This window comes from Actinia tenebrosa, unplaced genomic scaffold (assembly GCF_029948245.1).
Source record: "Actinia tenebrosa isolate PJP-AT-01 unplaced genomic scaffold, QUT_ActTen_1.0 PGA_scaffold1__47_contigs__length_23844297, whole genome shotgun sequence".
Classification (NCBI taxonomy): domain Eukaryota; kingdom Metazoa; phylum Cnidaria; class Anthozoa; order Actiniaria; family Actiniidae; genus Actinia; species Actinia tenebrosa.
In genome coordinates, this window is record NW_028292578.1 from 8,449,017 (window position 1) to 8,463,710 (window position 14,694).

Sequence of the window (14,694 nt, forward strand, 5' to 3'; positions counted from 1 at the left end):
TAGGGTAATATTGCTTTACAATAACCAATGATCATGAATTAATGTTCCAGATAAACCATATCTTACAAACCTGACCAGCACAAAGACTGAAGCCTGTCTGAATGACACAGTTACGTTACAATGTACAACAAATGCCAACCCACCAGCACATGAATATCGCTTCTACTTGAATGATCAGCTTGTACAAACCAGCATGTCTGGAGTCTATCAGTTGAATGTTCCACAAGCAGGCAATAACACATACAAGTGTGAACCAAAGAACACTGTTGGAACTGGACAGAATGCGACGGTAATTATTGTCACCAAAGGTACGTATGTTACTTAAAGAGGATACTGTAGATAAGAGAAAAACGAATAATTACATATACGTCAGAATCCCAATAGAAGGTTAGCATAAAACGAGTATTATTATTGAGATCATGTTTCAGCACCACCACAGATAAGTTATTGAGTTTCAGATCGTAACATCTTAAAGGTACAAATCATCTGCATTGCTCTTTGGAAGCGTGCGATAAACAAACGGTGAGTTCTCTCTATTTCAGCTCCTTCACAGATAACTTGGTCGTCTCCAAACCAGACTGTAGTAGAAGGAGACAGAGTGGCTCTTATGTGCAATGTAACGGGTAGTGATCCAATGAACGTGACTTGGAGTAAAGTTGGGCGTTCATCATATCCTGAAGATTCTAGTTACACCTTCAGAAGTATTGTACGTGGAGACGAGGCTACGTACCAATGTACAGCACACAATGGAAATGAGTGTCCTGCAGCAACTGCTCGATCATTCATCACTGTCACGTGTAAGAAATGATTTTTTCATATGTTGGTTTTTACAATGTAATTTATATCTGACTCCCTAACAAGTGTCTGTGCATTGTTTTCTGTAGACAAACCAGAAAACACGAACATTACACTTAACAAAAGCAACAATGTTTTGATACTTGGAGAAGCAGTGATGTTAACATGTCAATCACAAGCAAAACCCTCTACTTGTCACGTGCTATTTTATCAGGGAGATCAGCTATTGGTTAACAAGTCCAGCAGCACCTGTACAACAAGTCACGTGATATCAAGCATTCGAGGATGCAACGGAGACAATTTTTCTTGTGTTGCAATAAACGAAGTAGGAATTGGTAATGTTGTTTATCAGAATGTCACAGTTGAAGGTAAGAAATAAGAAATAAATAAACATGGCATTTATCAATCAGTTATAGAAGTGGAAAATTTGATAATTGGTGATATGACACAAGTATTTTAAAAAGAACACTGTTTTGATAGGAGATGGTGCGATACTGAAAAAAAGGAGATGGGATCTTCTATTCTCCTCCACTCAATTCTTCTTTAGTCCAATCGATCATCATTTGCATAATTCATAACAAAAAATAAGGTTCCATACATTAAGTGAATTTGTTATCAGGAAATGTTTACAACATGTAAATTAAGTCATTCTGAATCGCAATCGGAGAGCATGGACTGGACTGTTGATTTGATTTGTGATTTGCTCTAATAAGTTTGAACAGCATGGTGTATGAAAAGGGAGGTTTTTAGGAATTCAACAAAAAATAGGGAGTACAAGTACGGCCTCTTTGGATATTTCGTCAATGAAAAATTTGTGTTGTTCGTGAAGACAAATATTTTGATTATTAAACTTTGTTTCAAAAGTTCCACCTGGCGTGAGTGTAGTGCCATCATCTAATACCATTATTATGGTAGAAGGAGATTCTTTGTCTCTGAGCTGCACTCCAACAGGATGTCCAACACCAAATGTCACATGGACCAAGTCTGGTGTATCTTCACTCCTCGAGCAGGGCAGTGGTGTTGTACTGAATAAGACTTTTGCAAGTCTGACGAAGCAAGACACAGGCAGCTATCAGTGTGCTGTAAACAACGGTGTAGTGGGAAGTCCAGCGGTAAAGGCCATATATCTCAATGTTACTTGTAAGTTCATGAGATCAAATGGTAACGATAGAAAATATCTGTTATTTAATGGCATCTTTCATTTTCCCCAGACAAACCATATTTGACAAATCTGAACAGCACACTGAATAGGACCTGTTGAATGACTCAGTTACGTTACAATGTACAACAAACGGCAACCCACCAGCACATGAATATCGCTTCTACTTGAATGATCAGCTTGCACATACCAGCATGTCTGGAGTCTATCAGTTGAATGTTCCACAAGCAGGCAATAACACATACAAGTGTGAACCAAAGAACACTGTTGGATCTGGACAGAATGCAACAGTTGAAATTCCTACAAAGGGTACGTTGTAATTTCTGTTAGCAAATCTAGGCCGACCCGATAATCAGCACATACCTTATAAGCATGACAGTCGGCGCTAGTATAAAATACCATTCCTTAGAAGTAGCTTTAATATTCTGGGCACTTTAGTTTACTAAAAGTGCTATTGATCTCAGATCCACCTGTGATAATGATTCCACCACAAAACATGACTGTAACTGAAGGTTCTGATGTGAATTTTTCGATCACCATCAATGGTACTGAACCTCTTAGCGTGTATTGGAATACGTCTGGTAAGTTCGTGATGGTTATGAATGGACGGCGCATTTATTTACAAAAAGTGAATCGAACAAACGAAGGTCTTGTGTTGGTAACAGTCAAGAATGGAGATGAATGTCCACGAGCTGAAGCAGAAGCTTACCTTATTGTCGACTGTAAGTATAGAGTTAGATATTGAATGTTTTCTATAACCTCAATCTGATCCTAAAACCGTAGGTCGTAAAAAAGGTATTGTTTTAACTTAATCAGGTTTCTCACTAGTCGTGTATACAAGAAAAATATACGATTTAAAATACTTAAATTTTTGCAAAAACCAACATGCATTATTTTGATAATATTGCATGTCGTAAAGATAAGCCTGAAAATACTACGATATCAACCAATAGAAGCGACAACACTTTCCTCAAGGGAGACCGTGTAAAATTGTCCTGTGCTTCAACATCAAAACCACAATTGTGCAACGTGACGTTTTACCATGGCAACACTGTTATTCAAAGCTACTATAACAAGACATGCGCAGGAGCAGATGCTGCTAGTCACGTGATACACAGTATTGATGGATGTAACCTGGAAGAGTATTCATGCAGAGCTAGAAACCAGTACGGGCAAGAAGAGCATAAAATCATTCTGACAATAAAAGGTGAGAAAAAGAGCGTTTTAAACTAAGGAAAACATTACGGAAAGTCCAGCTGAAAGTTTGTGCATGTACCGACGGGAGGAATAATATAAATCATGCTAAAATAGCTACTGATATGATGCTGAGGTGGTGGAGATTATGAATATGTGTTTACTGGATTTGACGTCTTTTTCTTGTAATTCTCTTGTTCTAGTTCCTGCTAATATCAGTGTTGCCACATCACGTGATTCTATGACGATGGTGGAAGGAGATGCTTTAGTACTGAACTGCACTGCCACAGGATGCCCGACACCAAATATCACATGGACAAAGACTGCAGGAGTGAACACACCTCTAGTTAGTGGCAATGTCTTCTTTTTATCTTATTGGATGAGGACGTTGAACAAAAATGACACTGGTTATTACAATTGCACAGTAGACAATGGAGTTGTTGGAAGTCCCCTTCACAGAACAATCTATGTGAATGTGACATGTGAGTATCACAATACCTTTTTGTCGAGCATTTTCATTACGTGTGGTTGTTTCGCAAATCAGTTGAAGAACATCTTTGTCATCGTTATCTTCAGCAGTTAGGGGAAAAAAATCCTTTAAACGACAGCATAAATGTTGCCCAGCTGTGTGGAATTCAATAACATAAGTCCATTTAAGTATATTGCTTTCTCAATGTCATTAGTGTAACTTGCTTTAAAATAACAAATGATCATGAATTAATGTTCCAGATAAACCTTATCTTACGAACCTGACCAGCACAGTGAGTAAGGCCTGTCTGAATGACACAGTTACGTTACAATGTACAACAACTGCCAACCCACCAGCACATGAATATCGCTTCTACTTGAATGATCAGCTTGTACATACCAGCATGTCTGGAGTCTATCAGTTGAATGTTCCACAAGCAGGCAATAACACATACAAGTGTGAACCAAAGAACACTGTTGGAGCTGGACAGAATGCGACAGTTGTCATTCAGACTAAGGGTGCGTTAAATAGAATTATTTTGAAATAAAACAGGTTTTGGCTGGTCCATTTAGTAATACAGCATGCAGAAAGTAATAAACGTACGGCAGAAATGTAAAGAGTGCTGTCGGTGCTTCCTGATGCTGTATTCTCTGTTCACCGATATATCATAGTTCTTAACCAATCAAAAGCGCGCACACCACCTTTGCTGCACTAGCATTATTTATATTAGGGAAAATGGACCAGCAATTGTTAACAGTATTTACGATTTTGTACTGCTCAGTCAGCGCTCCCACAAAGCACGCTAAGACAAAGTATTTCTAATATGTAAGCACTAATGATCTCAGGTCCACCAACCATAATCGTTCTACCACAAAACATGACTGTAACCGAAGGTTCTGATGTCAATTTTACAATCACTATCAATGGTACTGGACCTCTTAACGTGTACTGGAATACGTCTGGTCAGTTCGTGGAGGCTCTGAATGGACGGGCAATCTATTTACAGAAGGTAAATCGAACTGATGAAGGTCGTGTCGTGGTAACAGTCAAGAATGGAGACGAATGTCCACGAGCTGAAGCTGATGCTTACCTTACTGTGGACTGTAAGTATTGAGGTAGATATTGTTTGCTTTAAGCTCAAAGAGATCCTAAAACCTTAAATGGGGGGGGGGAACAAAGCAGAGCGTCTAATGACACAAGCACTAGTAACGTCTCACACTAGTTATATATGTTTACAAGAAAATACGAGCCAATTAATTTCCCTGCCAATGATCATTAGGTCCAGCCTATGTATCGGTGCTTTTAAGAAAGATCTCAAGAACAGGCTTTTTAAGAAGGCATATGATATATTGTTGTATAAGTATTGATTTTACTATTGTGAAAGCATTGCTCCAAATTTATTGAGCTATAGTGTTGTATTTCATTAATAAATTAACAATCATTTTCAAAATAATGAACGCTATATAAATCATTATTTTCATTATTATTATTATTATTATTATTATTATTATTATCATTATTATTGTTATTATTGTTATATTAATAATTACATCTTTGCAATTACAACTAATATACATTTTTTCTGATAATACTCCATGTCTTAAGATAAACCTGAAAATACCACCATATCAACCAATAGAAGCGACAACACTTTCCTCAAGGGAGACAGTTTGAATTTGTCCTGCTCGTCAACATCAAAACCACAATTGTGCAACGTGACGTTTTACCATGGCAACACTGTTATTCAAAGCTACTATGATAAGACATGCGCAGGAGCAGATGCTGCTAGTCACGTGATAAAAAGTATTGATGGATGTAACTTGGAAGAATATTCATGCGCTGCTAGAAACCAGTACGGAAAACAAGAGGCAAAAATCAACCTGACAATAAAAGGTAAGAAAAAAATAAAAAGGAAAGTCAAGCTGAAAGTTCGTGCAAATACCGACAAGAGGAATAATATAAATCATGCTAAAATAACTGCAAATAGAAGTGCTTTGATGGTGGAGATTATAAATATGTGTTTTTAAACATTAAAATGGATTTGACGTCTTTTTCTTGTAATTCTTTTGATCCAGTTCCTGCTAATATCAGTGTTGTCCCATCACGCGATCCTATAACGATGGTGGAAGGAACCGCCTTGGTACTGAACTGCACTGCCACAGGATGCCCAACACCAAATATCACATGGACAAAGACAGGATTGAACACACCTCTAGTTAGTGGCAACGACTTCTTTTTGTCTTATTGGATGAAGACGTTGAACAAAAATGACACTGGTTATTACAATTGCACAGTAGACAATGGAGTTGTTGGAAGTCCCCTTCACAGAACAATCTATGTGAATGTAACATGTGAGTAATACCTTTCTTTGTAAAGCATTGTCAATACGTTTGGTAATACATTCGTCATGCAATAAAATCCTTATCAAAAATCCTTACAAATGATCATTAATTAATGTTCCAAATAAACCACATCAGACAACCCTGACCAGCACAATGAGTAAGGCCTGCCTGAATGACTCAGTTACGTTACAATGTACAACAAATGCCAACCCACCAGCACATGAATATCGCTTCTACTTGAATGATCAGCTTGTACATACTAGCATGTCTGGAGTCTATCAGTTGAGTCTATCAGTTGCAGGCAATAACACATACAAGTGTGAACCAAAGAACGCTGTTAGAGCTGGGCAGAATGCGACGGTAATTATTGTCACCAAAGGTACGTTTGTTACTTAAAGAGGATACTGTAGATAAGAGAAAAACGAATAACTACATATACGTGTTACAAATAGTTGCAGACATTTCAGCAAATAATTGTCAGAATACCAATAGAAGGTTAGCATAAAACGAGTACTATTATTGAATTCATGTTTCAGCACCACCACAGATAACGTGGATGTCTCCAAACCGGACTGTAGTAGAAGGAAACAGAGTGGCCCTTATGTGCAATGTAACGGGTAGTGATCCAATGAACGTGACTTGGAGTAAAGTTGGTGGTTCATCATATCCTGAAGGTTCTAGTTACACCTTCACAAGTATTGTACGTGGAGACGAGGCTACGTACCAATGTACAGCACACAATGGAAATGAGTGTCCTGCAGCAAATGCTCGATCAGCTATCACTGTTATATGTAAGGAATTTATTTTGATATGCGTTGCATAATGAAAAGTGAGATCGGTTAATCTGAATTTTATTATGTTTGAAAATCAACTTCATAATAAGTGTTTATGTACTGTTTTCTGTAGACAAACCAGAAAACACGAACATTACACTCAACAAAAGCAGCAATGTTTTGTTACTTGGAGAAGCAGTGATGTTGACATGTCAATCACGAGCAAAACCCTCTACTTGTCACGTGCTATTTTATCAGGGAGATCGGCTATTGTCTAACAAGTCCAGCAGCACGTGTACTGCAAGTCACGTAATATTTAGCATTCAAGGATGCAACGAGGAGAGTTTCTCTTGCTTTGCAGTGAATGAAGCAGGAAACGGCAAAAAAGTTTATTACAATGTCACTGTAAAAGGTAATTCTCGATACCAATTTTCAAGTGTTAATGCGCCTACAAAGAAGCGATGCCTCAAATTCCCGCTAATTTTTTAATCTGGGACATAGAGGTAGTTAGCTGTATTCCGACCCTTATTTCGGCTCTTTCTCATATGATTATATTGTGTGAGACGTTCGTTATCTTCGAATGAATATTGATACTGATTCTGAATTTTATTATCCAATTTTGTTTCAAAAGTTCCACCTGGCGTGAGTGTTGTGCCATTATCTGATACCATTGTTATGGTAGAAGGAGATTCTTTGTCTCTGAGCTGCACTCCAACAGGATGTCCAACACCAAATGTCACATGGACCAAGTCTGGTGTATCTTCACTCCTCGAGCAGGGCAGTGGTGTTGTACTGAATAAGACTTTTGCGAGCCTGACGAAGCAAGACACAGGCACTTATCAGTGTAGTGTGAACAACGGTGTAGTGGGAAGTCCAGCGATAAAGGCCATATTCCTCAATGTTACTTGTAAGTTCAATGAGATCAAATGGTAACGATAGAAAATATCTGTTATTTAATTGCTTCTTTCATTTTCCCCAGACAAACCATATCTGACAAATCTGACCAGCACAAAGACTGAGGCCTGTCTGAACGACACAGTTACGTTACAATGTACAACAAACGGCAACCCACCAGCACATGAATATCGCTTCTACTTGAATGATCAGCTTGTACATACCAGCATGTCTAGAGTCTATCAGTTGAATGTTCCACAAGCAGGCAATAACACATACAAGTGTGAACCAAAGAACACTGTTGGATCTGGACAGAATGCGACAGTTGATATTCCTACAAAGTGTAAGTTTGTATGTTCTAAAAGCACACGTGTTCTGCATTGTTCTTTGGAGGCGTGTGATAGATAAACTGTGAGATTTCTCTATTTTAGCTCCTCCACAGATAACTTGGTCGTCTCCAAACCAGACTGTAGTATTTGGAGACAGAGTGGTTCTTATGTGCAATGTAACGGGTAGTGATCCAATGAACGTGACTTGGAGTAAAGTTGGTGTCTCATCATATCCTGAAGGTTCTAGTTACGCCTTCACAAGTATTGTACGTGGAGACGAGGCTACGTACCAATGTACAGCACATAATGGAAATGAGTGTCCTGCAGAAACTGCTCGATCATCCATTACTGTCTTACGTAAGGCTTCGTATATTGTTGAAATCGTATACTTAGCTTAGTTTGAATAATAATTATCGTTTGTAATTTGTTGGACATCGAAGAAACTTTAGGACAATTTGGCTTAATTACTGGTTTCAATAATAGTCAGTGGCATGAGACCCAATCATGAAAGGGTTGTATTAATTTCTGTGTAAAAGTTTTCCTGTTATCTTGTACACCAGACCAACCAGGAAATACTTCCATATCAACAAACAAAAGTGACAACATTTTCGTCAAAGGGGACATTGTAAGATTGTCGTGTGCATCAATATTGATTCCACAACAATGCAACGTGACGTTTTACCATGGCAACACTGTTATCCAAAGCTTCTATGATAAGACATGCGCAGGAGCAGATGCTGCTAGTCACGTGATACACAGTATTGATGGATGTGACCTAGAGGAGTATTCATGCAGAGCTAGAAACCAATACGTGCAAGAAGAGGCAAAAATTAACTTGACGATAAAAGGTAAAAGCCACGTAGAGTTGTATTTCTCAATTTTGTTCTTGATTGAATATAAAAAAAGACATTGAAAATCATACTTTTAGTATGAAGACACAAGTGACTCGATAGACTAAAAACAAGGATTCATTGAACTTAGAAGAAGGGCAATTACAAATGATAAAATAAGCTATGCATTTGATCACAACACTGCAGTTTAACAATTGTCTATGCAACCCGATTTTAACTTAAATCCTCTTTCCCCTTTCCTCCACCAAAACTACATTCCTACTTCCTTGCTGCATTACATGATAAATCTAAAATGGGTAAATAAAGTAGCATTCTAACCTATATAGATATTTTTTACTTTTACACTTCTCATTTCAGTTCCCGTCACTATGAGCATTGCCAAACACAGTGATTCAATAACGATGGTGGAAGGAGATGCTTTAGAAGTGAACTGCACTGCCACAGGATGCCCAACACCAAATATAACGTGGACGAAGACAGGAGTGAACACACCACTAGTTAGTGGCAACGACTTCTTTTTGTCTTATTGGATGAAGACGTTGAACAAAAATGACACTGGTTATTACAATTGCACAGTAGACAATGGAGTTGTTGGAAGTCCCCTTCACAGAATAATCTATGTGAATGTAACATGTGAGTATTTAGGAAAAGACACACAGGGAAATTGCTGTGTCTGTAAGCTCGAAATAACTGTAGAACTCTGAATCAACCTATTTATTTAGCCAACAACATTGCGTAGCTACACGAGGTTCAGTCTCTAACATAATAATGCGCATTCGCTCAGGTTACAACATGATTAATATTCATAAGACATAACAGAAATGTGCACAGATTTATTTTATCGGTTCGAAACGCATTGTTTGTTAAAATATGGACAATAAACATGGCGACTATAAGATTAAGAAAAAGTAACTGAATAATCCTGAAGCGAGGGGACGTTTTACCCCCGACTCTATACCATAATGGTTTTTAAAATTCTGTCATATTGAAATTTTTGATTCCTTAGAGAATACAGGAACAATAGTCATAATTAAAGAACAAGAGCAGTGTAAAAAGGATTATGGTCTAGAGACGGGGGTAAAACGTCATCGCGCTTCAGGCTTATTGTTTGACATTCAGGTGTCCCCAATTAGTTTCCTATTTATGTGTCCACATTTAGTTTGCTATAAGGTGTTCCTAATAAGTTGGCTATTCAGGTGTCCCCAAGTTCGCTAGTTTGTAAACTAGATCAATTAACATTAAAGATAACAGTGAGTAATCGTTTTTACAACTTCTGAGCTAACTTTTCTTTTATCTCAATTGTTTAAACAAATCAAGATCAACCTTATCTAACAACCCTGACCAGCACACTCAGTAGAAACTGCCTTAATGACTCAGTTACGTTACAATGTACAACGAATGCCAACCCACCAGCACATGAATATCGCTTCTACTTGAATGATCATCTTCTACATACCAGCATGTCTGGAGTCTATCAGTTGAATGTTCAACTAGCAGGCAACAACACATACCTGTGTGAACCAAATAACACTGTTGGAACTGGGCAGATTGCCACAGTTATGATTGCTACAAAGTGTAAGTTTGTTCACAATCTATTAATACTCTAAAAGCACAAATCCTCTCCAAAACGCTTTCGAAGCGTCAAATAAATAAACAAAGGGTGTTCTATATTTCAGCTCCTCCTACGATAACGTTTTCGACACCAGACAAGACTGTAGTAGAAGGAGACAGAGTGGTTCTTATGTGCAATGTAACGGGTAGTGATCCAATGAATGTGACTTGGAGTAAAGTTGGTGGTTCATCATATCCTGAAGGTTCTAGTTACACCTTCAGAAGTATTGTTCGTGGAGACGAGGCTACGTACCAATGTACAGCACACAATGGAAATGAGTGTCCTGCAGCAACTGCTCGATCAGCCATCACTGTCACGTGTAAGTATTGCTACGTTGTTGATTAAAACTATGTTTGCTGCAGTAAACAAAATGTTTTTGCGCACCCCAAATTTGACTCAGACCGAGTTGTTTTCCTATTTTGTGCAGGCAACTTTTAAAAGTGGGTTGATATATGTTTAATTTTTTTGCAGTTAAACCCGAAAACACAAGACTTTTTACAAACAAAAGCAGTAATTTACTTATTGTTGGAGAAGAAATCTTATTGACATGTCAGTCGGTAGCTAAACCGTCTTTATGTAACATAAAATTCTACAAAGGAGATAGGCTTTTGTCCAATCTGTCAAGCAGCACCTGTTTTGGAAGACTAGTTGTTACAGCTGTTAACCAATGTTCCGTAATGGATTTTTCTTGTTATACCAGGAATATGGCAGGGACTGGAGAAAGAGCGTACAGAAATGTGACTGTTGGAGGTGAGGATTAAATGCTACAAATAAGCTAATGAAGTATAAATTATTATTGAACTAAGGTTCCTTTCTAAGTCAGCACTTAACCTCAAGAAAATGACAGATAATAAAGAAATAGAAAACGCGCGCGCGTGCTGTGTGCTGTCATAAAGCACGCGGGGGTTGGCATAACACTTCTCGAGTGTTCTGCCAATCCCCAAGTGCTTTATGACTGCACACAGCACAGCAAGCAAGTTTTTTATTTCTTTTATAAAATACAAATTACAATAATAGATAGGAATGACGCAACGGAAAGTGCGCGCGCGTGCAATGGGCTCTCATAAAGCACGCGCTCCAAACCAATCACAACGCGACATTCATAACAGCTATTTTATAATAACAAATTGTTCATAGAAAATGGAAATAGATCTCTAGGGACAGGAATTCTAACACCACGCCTCAACAGAAACAACAACAACATAGACAACAAAATCTACTTGCGATCACTTACGATATCAGTATTATACCCTCACCATTGGCAATATAATGGATATTTCTTGCATTTCCATTGGCAAATAAATCTTTCGCCTGAGTTTATACATACAATCCATTTGGTTTATAGAAGGGTGTAGGTCCTTTTATAAGTGTTATTTATATTGAATTGAATTTTGTTTTACATAGTTCTCACTTTAAAAGGGCCTTTTCTTTCTATAAGATTATGATAGCATTGTGGAAAGCTTTACTGATTTTTAAATAAAACGCAATTGATGAAATGCTTTTCTTGCTCTCGTTCTAGTTCTTCCTACTTTGCAAATTGCACGAAACAAAAGTTTGACCGCTGAAGAGGGAGATGTGCTATTCCTGAACTGTACTGCGACTGGGTGTCCAACTCCTAATATCACATGGACAAAAGTAGGGAACTCAAATGCTCTAGCAACGAACAAAGGAATTCGAAATGTTCTTGTTTATCATTTTGACAGATTAACAAAGCAAAACACAGGTTTCTACCAATGTGAAGTCAATAATGGGGTAGGGAGTCCAATAAAAGAAGCCGTTCATGTTAACGTCATCTGTAAGTTTACACTTTGTTGGTCTCTATTTGAATTTAGAGTTTATGTTCAGTGGTTAAAGGAAGCTATCTACACTAAACAAATATTTGACCTATGCAAATTTATAAAAATTCGTAGACATGATAACCTAAGCCACTACTATGAGTTCCTGTGCATTACTATTACATTATGGCCATGAATGCGACGAAAATGATATGCGGCACAGTATTATAATCATTTGCTCTGAAAGTATGAGGATTTTGTCATCGCTTTTCCTACACATATAACGAACCAATAAACTAATTGATAAATTACAGTCAAAAGTAGGAAAGCAGATAACATTATATTACGTTTCTGAAAGGTTGCGCCACCTATTAAGATTGTCCCATTCCACTAAAAAGAGCAACAGCTTTTCTGGCACCTTCATATGCGGGTGATATATATATTCAGTGATATATAATTACTGATAATTAGCTCGATGTATATAAAATTTTCATTTTCGTTTTTAGACACACCCTATCAGACAAACCGTACCAGCAGTGTGAAGTAGTATAGGGAATGGGGGTTCCAGCGCAATCTCAACACGGGCAAGACCCGTGTCAAAAATCCACCTACGGAAACAACCCACTCCAAGTGTGGTTGGGGGCAACAGCGCAAATATGTTAGTCTATATATGGAGTGCGAAGATTGTAAGAGAACTTTTAAGAAAGAAGTGGACTTAAAGAAGCATTTGAAGATGAAGACGAAATGTATGAGCAGCTATGATTGTGGATGTGGTAAGAAGTTTGAGACTAAGGTTAAATTGTTTTGGCATTGTCAGGATTGTGAGTATGACTACGACGATCTGAAAAGGGTCTGGAATTAGGTATAAGATATTTCCTATTATATAGATGGAATCCCAAAGCAATTTCGAAACGGTGTCAATACCCGGTAACGGTGAGATTGACGTTAGGCAGTTTTGGCGTCAGTCAGAAAGGAAGGTCAAGAGAACGCTTCGAAAAGGCATAGAAGAATTAGGAGCCCTGAAAGCGAGTATAATGGTAGAAGTAAGTTTATCAAAAGATGAGGTAACGACGACAGCAATGCTGCGATCAAAGTCGTTAGTGATATTAGAGTCCACGAATCTGGATAGGTCACTCAGCGAAGCCTTAGAAGCAATAATGGAGTCGCTGTCTAACTACACGAAAGAAGGATCAGGTTGGACAGTGGAGGAGGTAGAAGGTATGGAGGTTAGCATGGCAAGGTACGTACCCATACGAGGGGGGAGTTACGTACCGCTACCAACGTGGGTAGAAAGGAAGAAGGCTATTGTAAACGTGAAGAATGAAGACAATCGATGCTTTATGTGGGCAATCAGGTCTGCACTGTATCCAGCAGAGAAGGATCCCTGTAGGACAAGTAAGTATCCCACAGACGATTTAGAGTGGGATGGTGTGGAATTTCCCATGCAGTTGATAGACATCCCCATATTTGAGGAAATAAACGATCTAGCAATTAACGTTTACGGAGTCAGAGAGCAGACGATAGTACCGTTAGTTCTGTCAAAAAGTAAAGGAGAGCGCGTACATTTATTCTACCACGGCGGACACTACTCATGGGTTAAACACATTAGCAGACTATTCTACAGACATACTAAGCACAAAGGCAAAAAGTACTTCTGTGACTGCTGCTTGCTGTCATTTACATCCTTAAATACCCTAAAGAAACACGATGAGATCTGCCGCGGAGTCGAAGAAGTGGCGCAACGGATCCAGATGCCCACCAACAAAGAGCTTTCATACGCAGACCATCAAAAGCAGATGCAAGTGCCTTACGTGATATATGCAGACTTCGAAGCGTTGATAACTAAGGAAGAGCAGAAACGTGGCGCCACGAATAAGGTAGGATTACACGAGATCTGCTCCTTTGGTTACATAGTAGTCAGATCAGACGGTAAAGCAAACCCTCCTGTGATTTACCGAGGTAAGAACGCAGCTAATGAGTTTCTAGAAGCATTGCGAGAAGAGGAGGGGGAGATAAGAGAACAATTAAGACGTCCAAAGAAGATGGAATTTACCAAAGAGAACCAGGAGGCTTTTACCAAGGCAAAGAAATGCCACATTTGTCAACATACGCTTCTCCAGTTTGGAAGACGAGCCAAGAAAGCGTGGGATGAAGATGGAAAGTATCTAGGAGAAGCTCATTTTAAATGCGGGAAGTATGCTAAGAAAGGTGAGAAGCCGGGAAAGCCCTCCACGCACTGCATTCACTGCCACAAAGCATTTGTTGAGGATTTCTATGTGGATAAGGTTAGAGATCACTGCCACATCACGGGTAAATACAGAGGAGCGGCTCATTGGAAATGCAATATAAACTTCAAAGTAGACCCAGAAATGGAAATACCCGTATTCTTTCACAATTTAAGGGGTTACGACAGTCACTTACTTTTACAAGGAACAGACGGCTCCGAAGTAAAGTGCATACCCAACAACAAAGAAAGGTACATGTCCGTAACTGTGGGTAAG

General features: G+C 38.5%; 1 protein-coding gene across 1 annotated transcript in view; it reads left to right on the forward strand.

The window, feature by feature from the left end:
- LOC116288745 (hemicentin-1) overlaps window positions 1-14,694 on the forward strand; it is a 46,210-nt gene that overhangs the window by 12,444 nt on the left and 19,072 nt on the right. Inside the window, exons 22-45 of the mRNA XM_089032430.1 lie at window positions 51-308; window positions 543-797; window positions 885-1,163; window positions 1,660-1,935; window positions 2,066-2,263; window positions 2,419-2,676; window positions 2,874-3,161; window positions 3,352-3,630; window positions 3,878-4,135; window positions 4,463-4,720; window positions 5,223-5,510; window positions 5,693-5,968; window positions 6,255-6,338; window positions 6,496-6,750; window positions 6,866-7,144; window positions 7,364-7,639; window positions 7,712-7,969; window positions 8,058-8,312; window positions 8,516-8,803; window positions 9,164-9,439; window positions 10,124-10,381; window positions 10,483-10,737; window positions 10,890-11,168; window positions 11,938-12,213. Of these exons, the coding sequence (XP_088888556.1) occupies window positions 51-308; window positions 543-797; window positions 885-1,163; window positions 1,660-1,935; window positions 2,066-2,263; window positions 2,419-2,676; window positions 2,874-3,161; window positions 3,352-3,630; window positions 3,878-4,135; window positions 4,463-4,720; window positions 5,223-5,510; window positions 5,693-5,968; window positions 6,255-6,338; window positions 6,496-6,750; window positions 6,866-7,144; window positions 7,364-7,639; window positions 7,712-7,969; window positions 8,058-8,312; window positions 8,516-8,803; window positions 9,164-9,439; window positions 10,124-10,381; window positions 10,483-10,737; window positions 10,890-11,168; window positions 11,938-12,213 (6,210 nt within the window). The remainder of the gene's footprint in view (window positions 1-50; window positions 309-542; window positions 798-884; window positions 1,164-1,659; window positions 1,936-2,065; window positions 2,264-2,418; window positions 2,677-2,873; window positions 3,162-3,351; window positions 3,631-3,877; window positions 4,136-4,462; window positions 4,721-5,222; window positions 5,511-5,692; window positions 5,969-6,254; window positions 6,339-6,495; window positions 6,751-6,865; window positions 7,145-7,363; window positions 7,640-7,711; window positions 7,970-8,057; window positions 8,313-8,515; window positions 8,804-9,163; window positions 9,440-10,123; window positions 10,382-10,482; window positions 10,738-10,889; window positions 11,169-11,937; window positions 12,214-14,694) is intronic.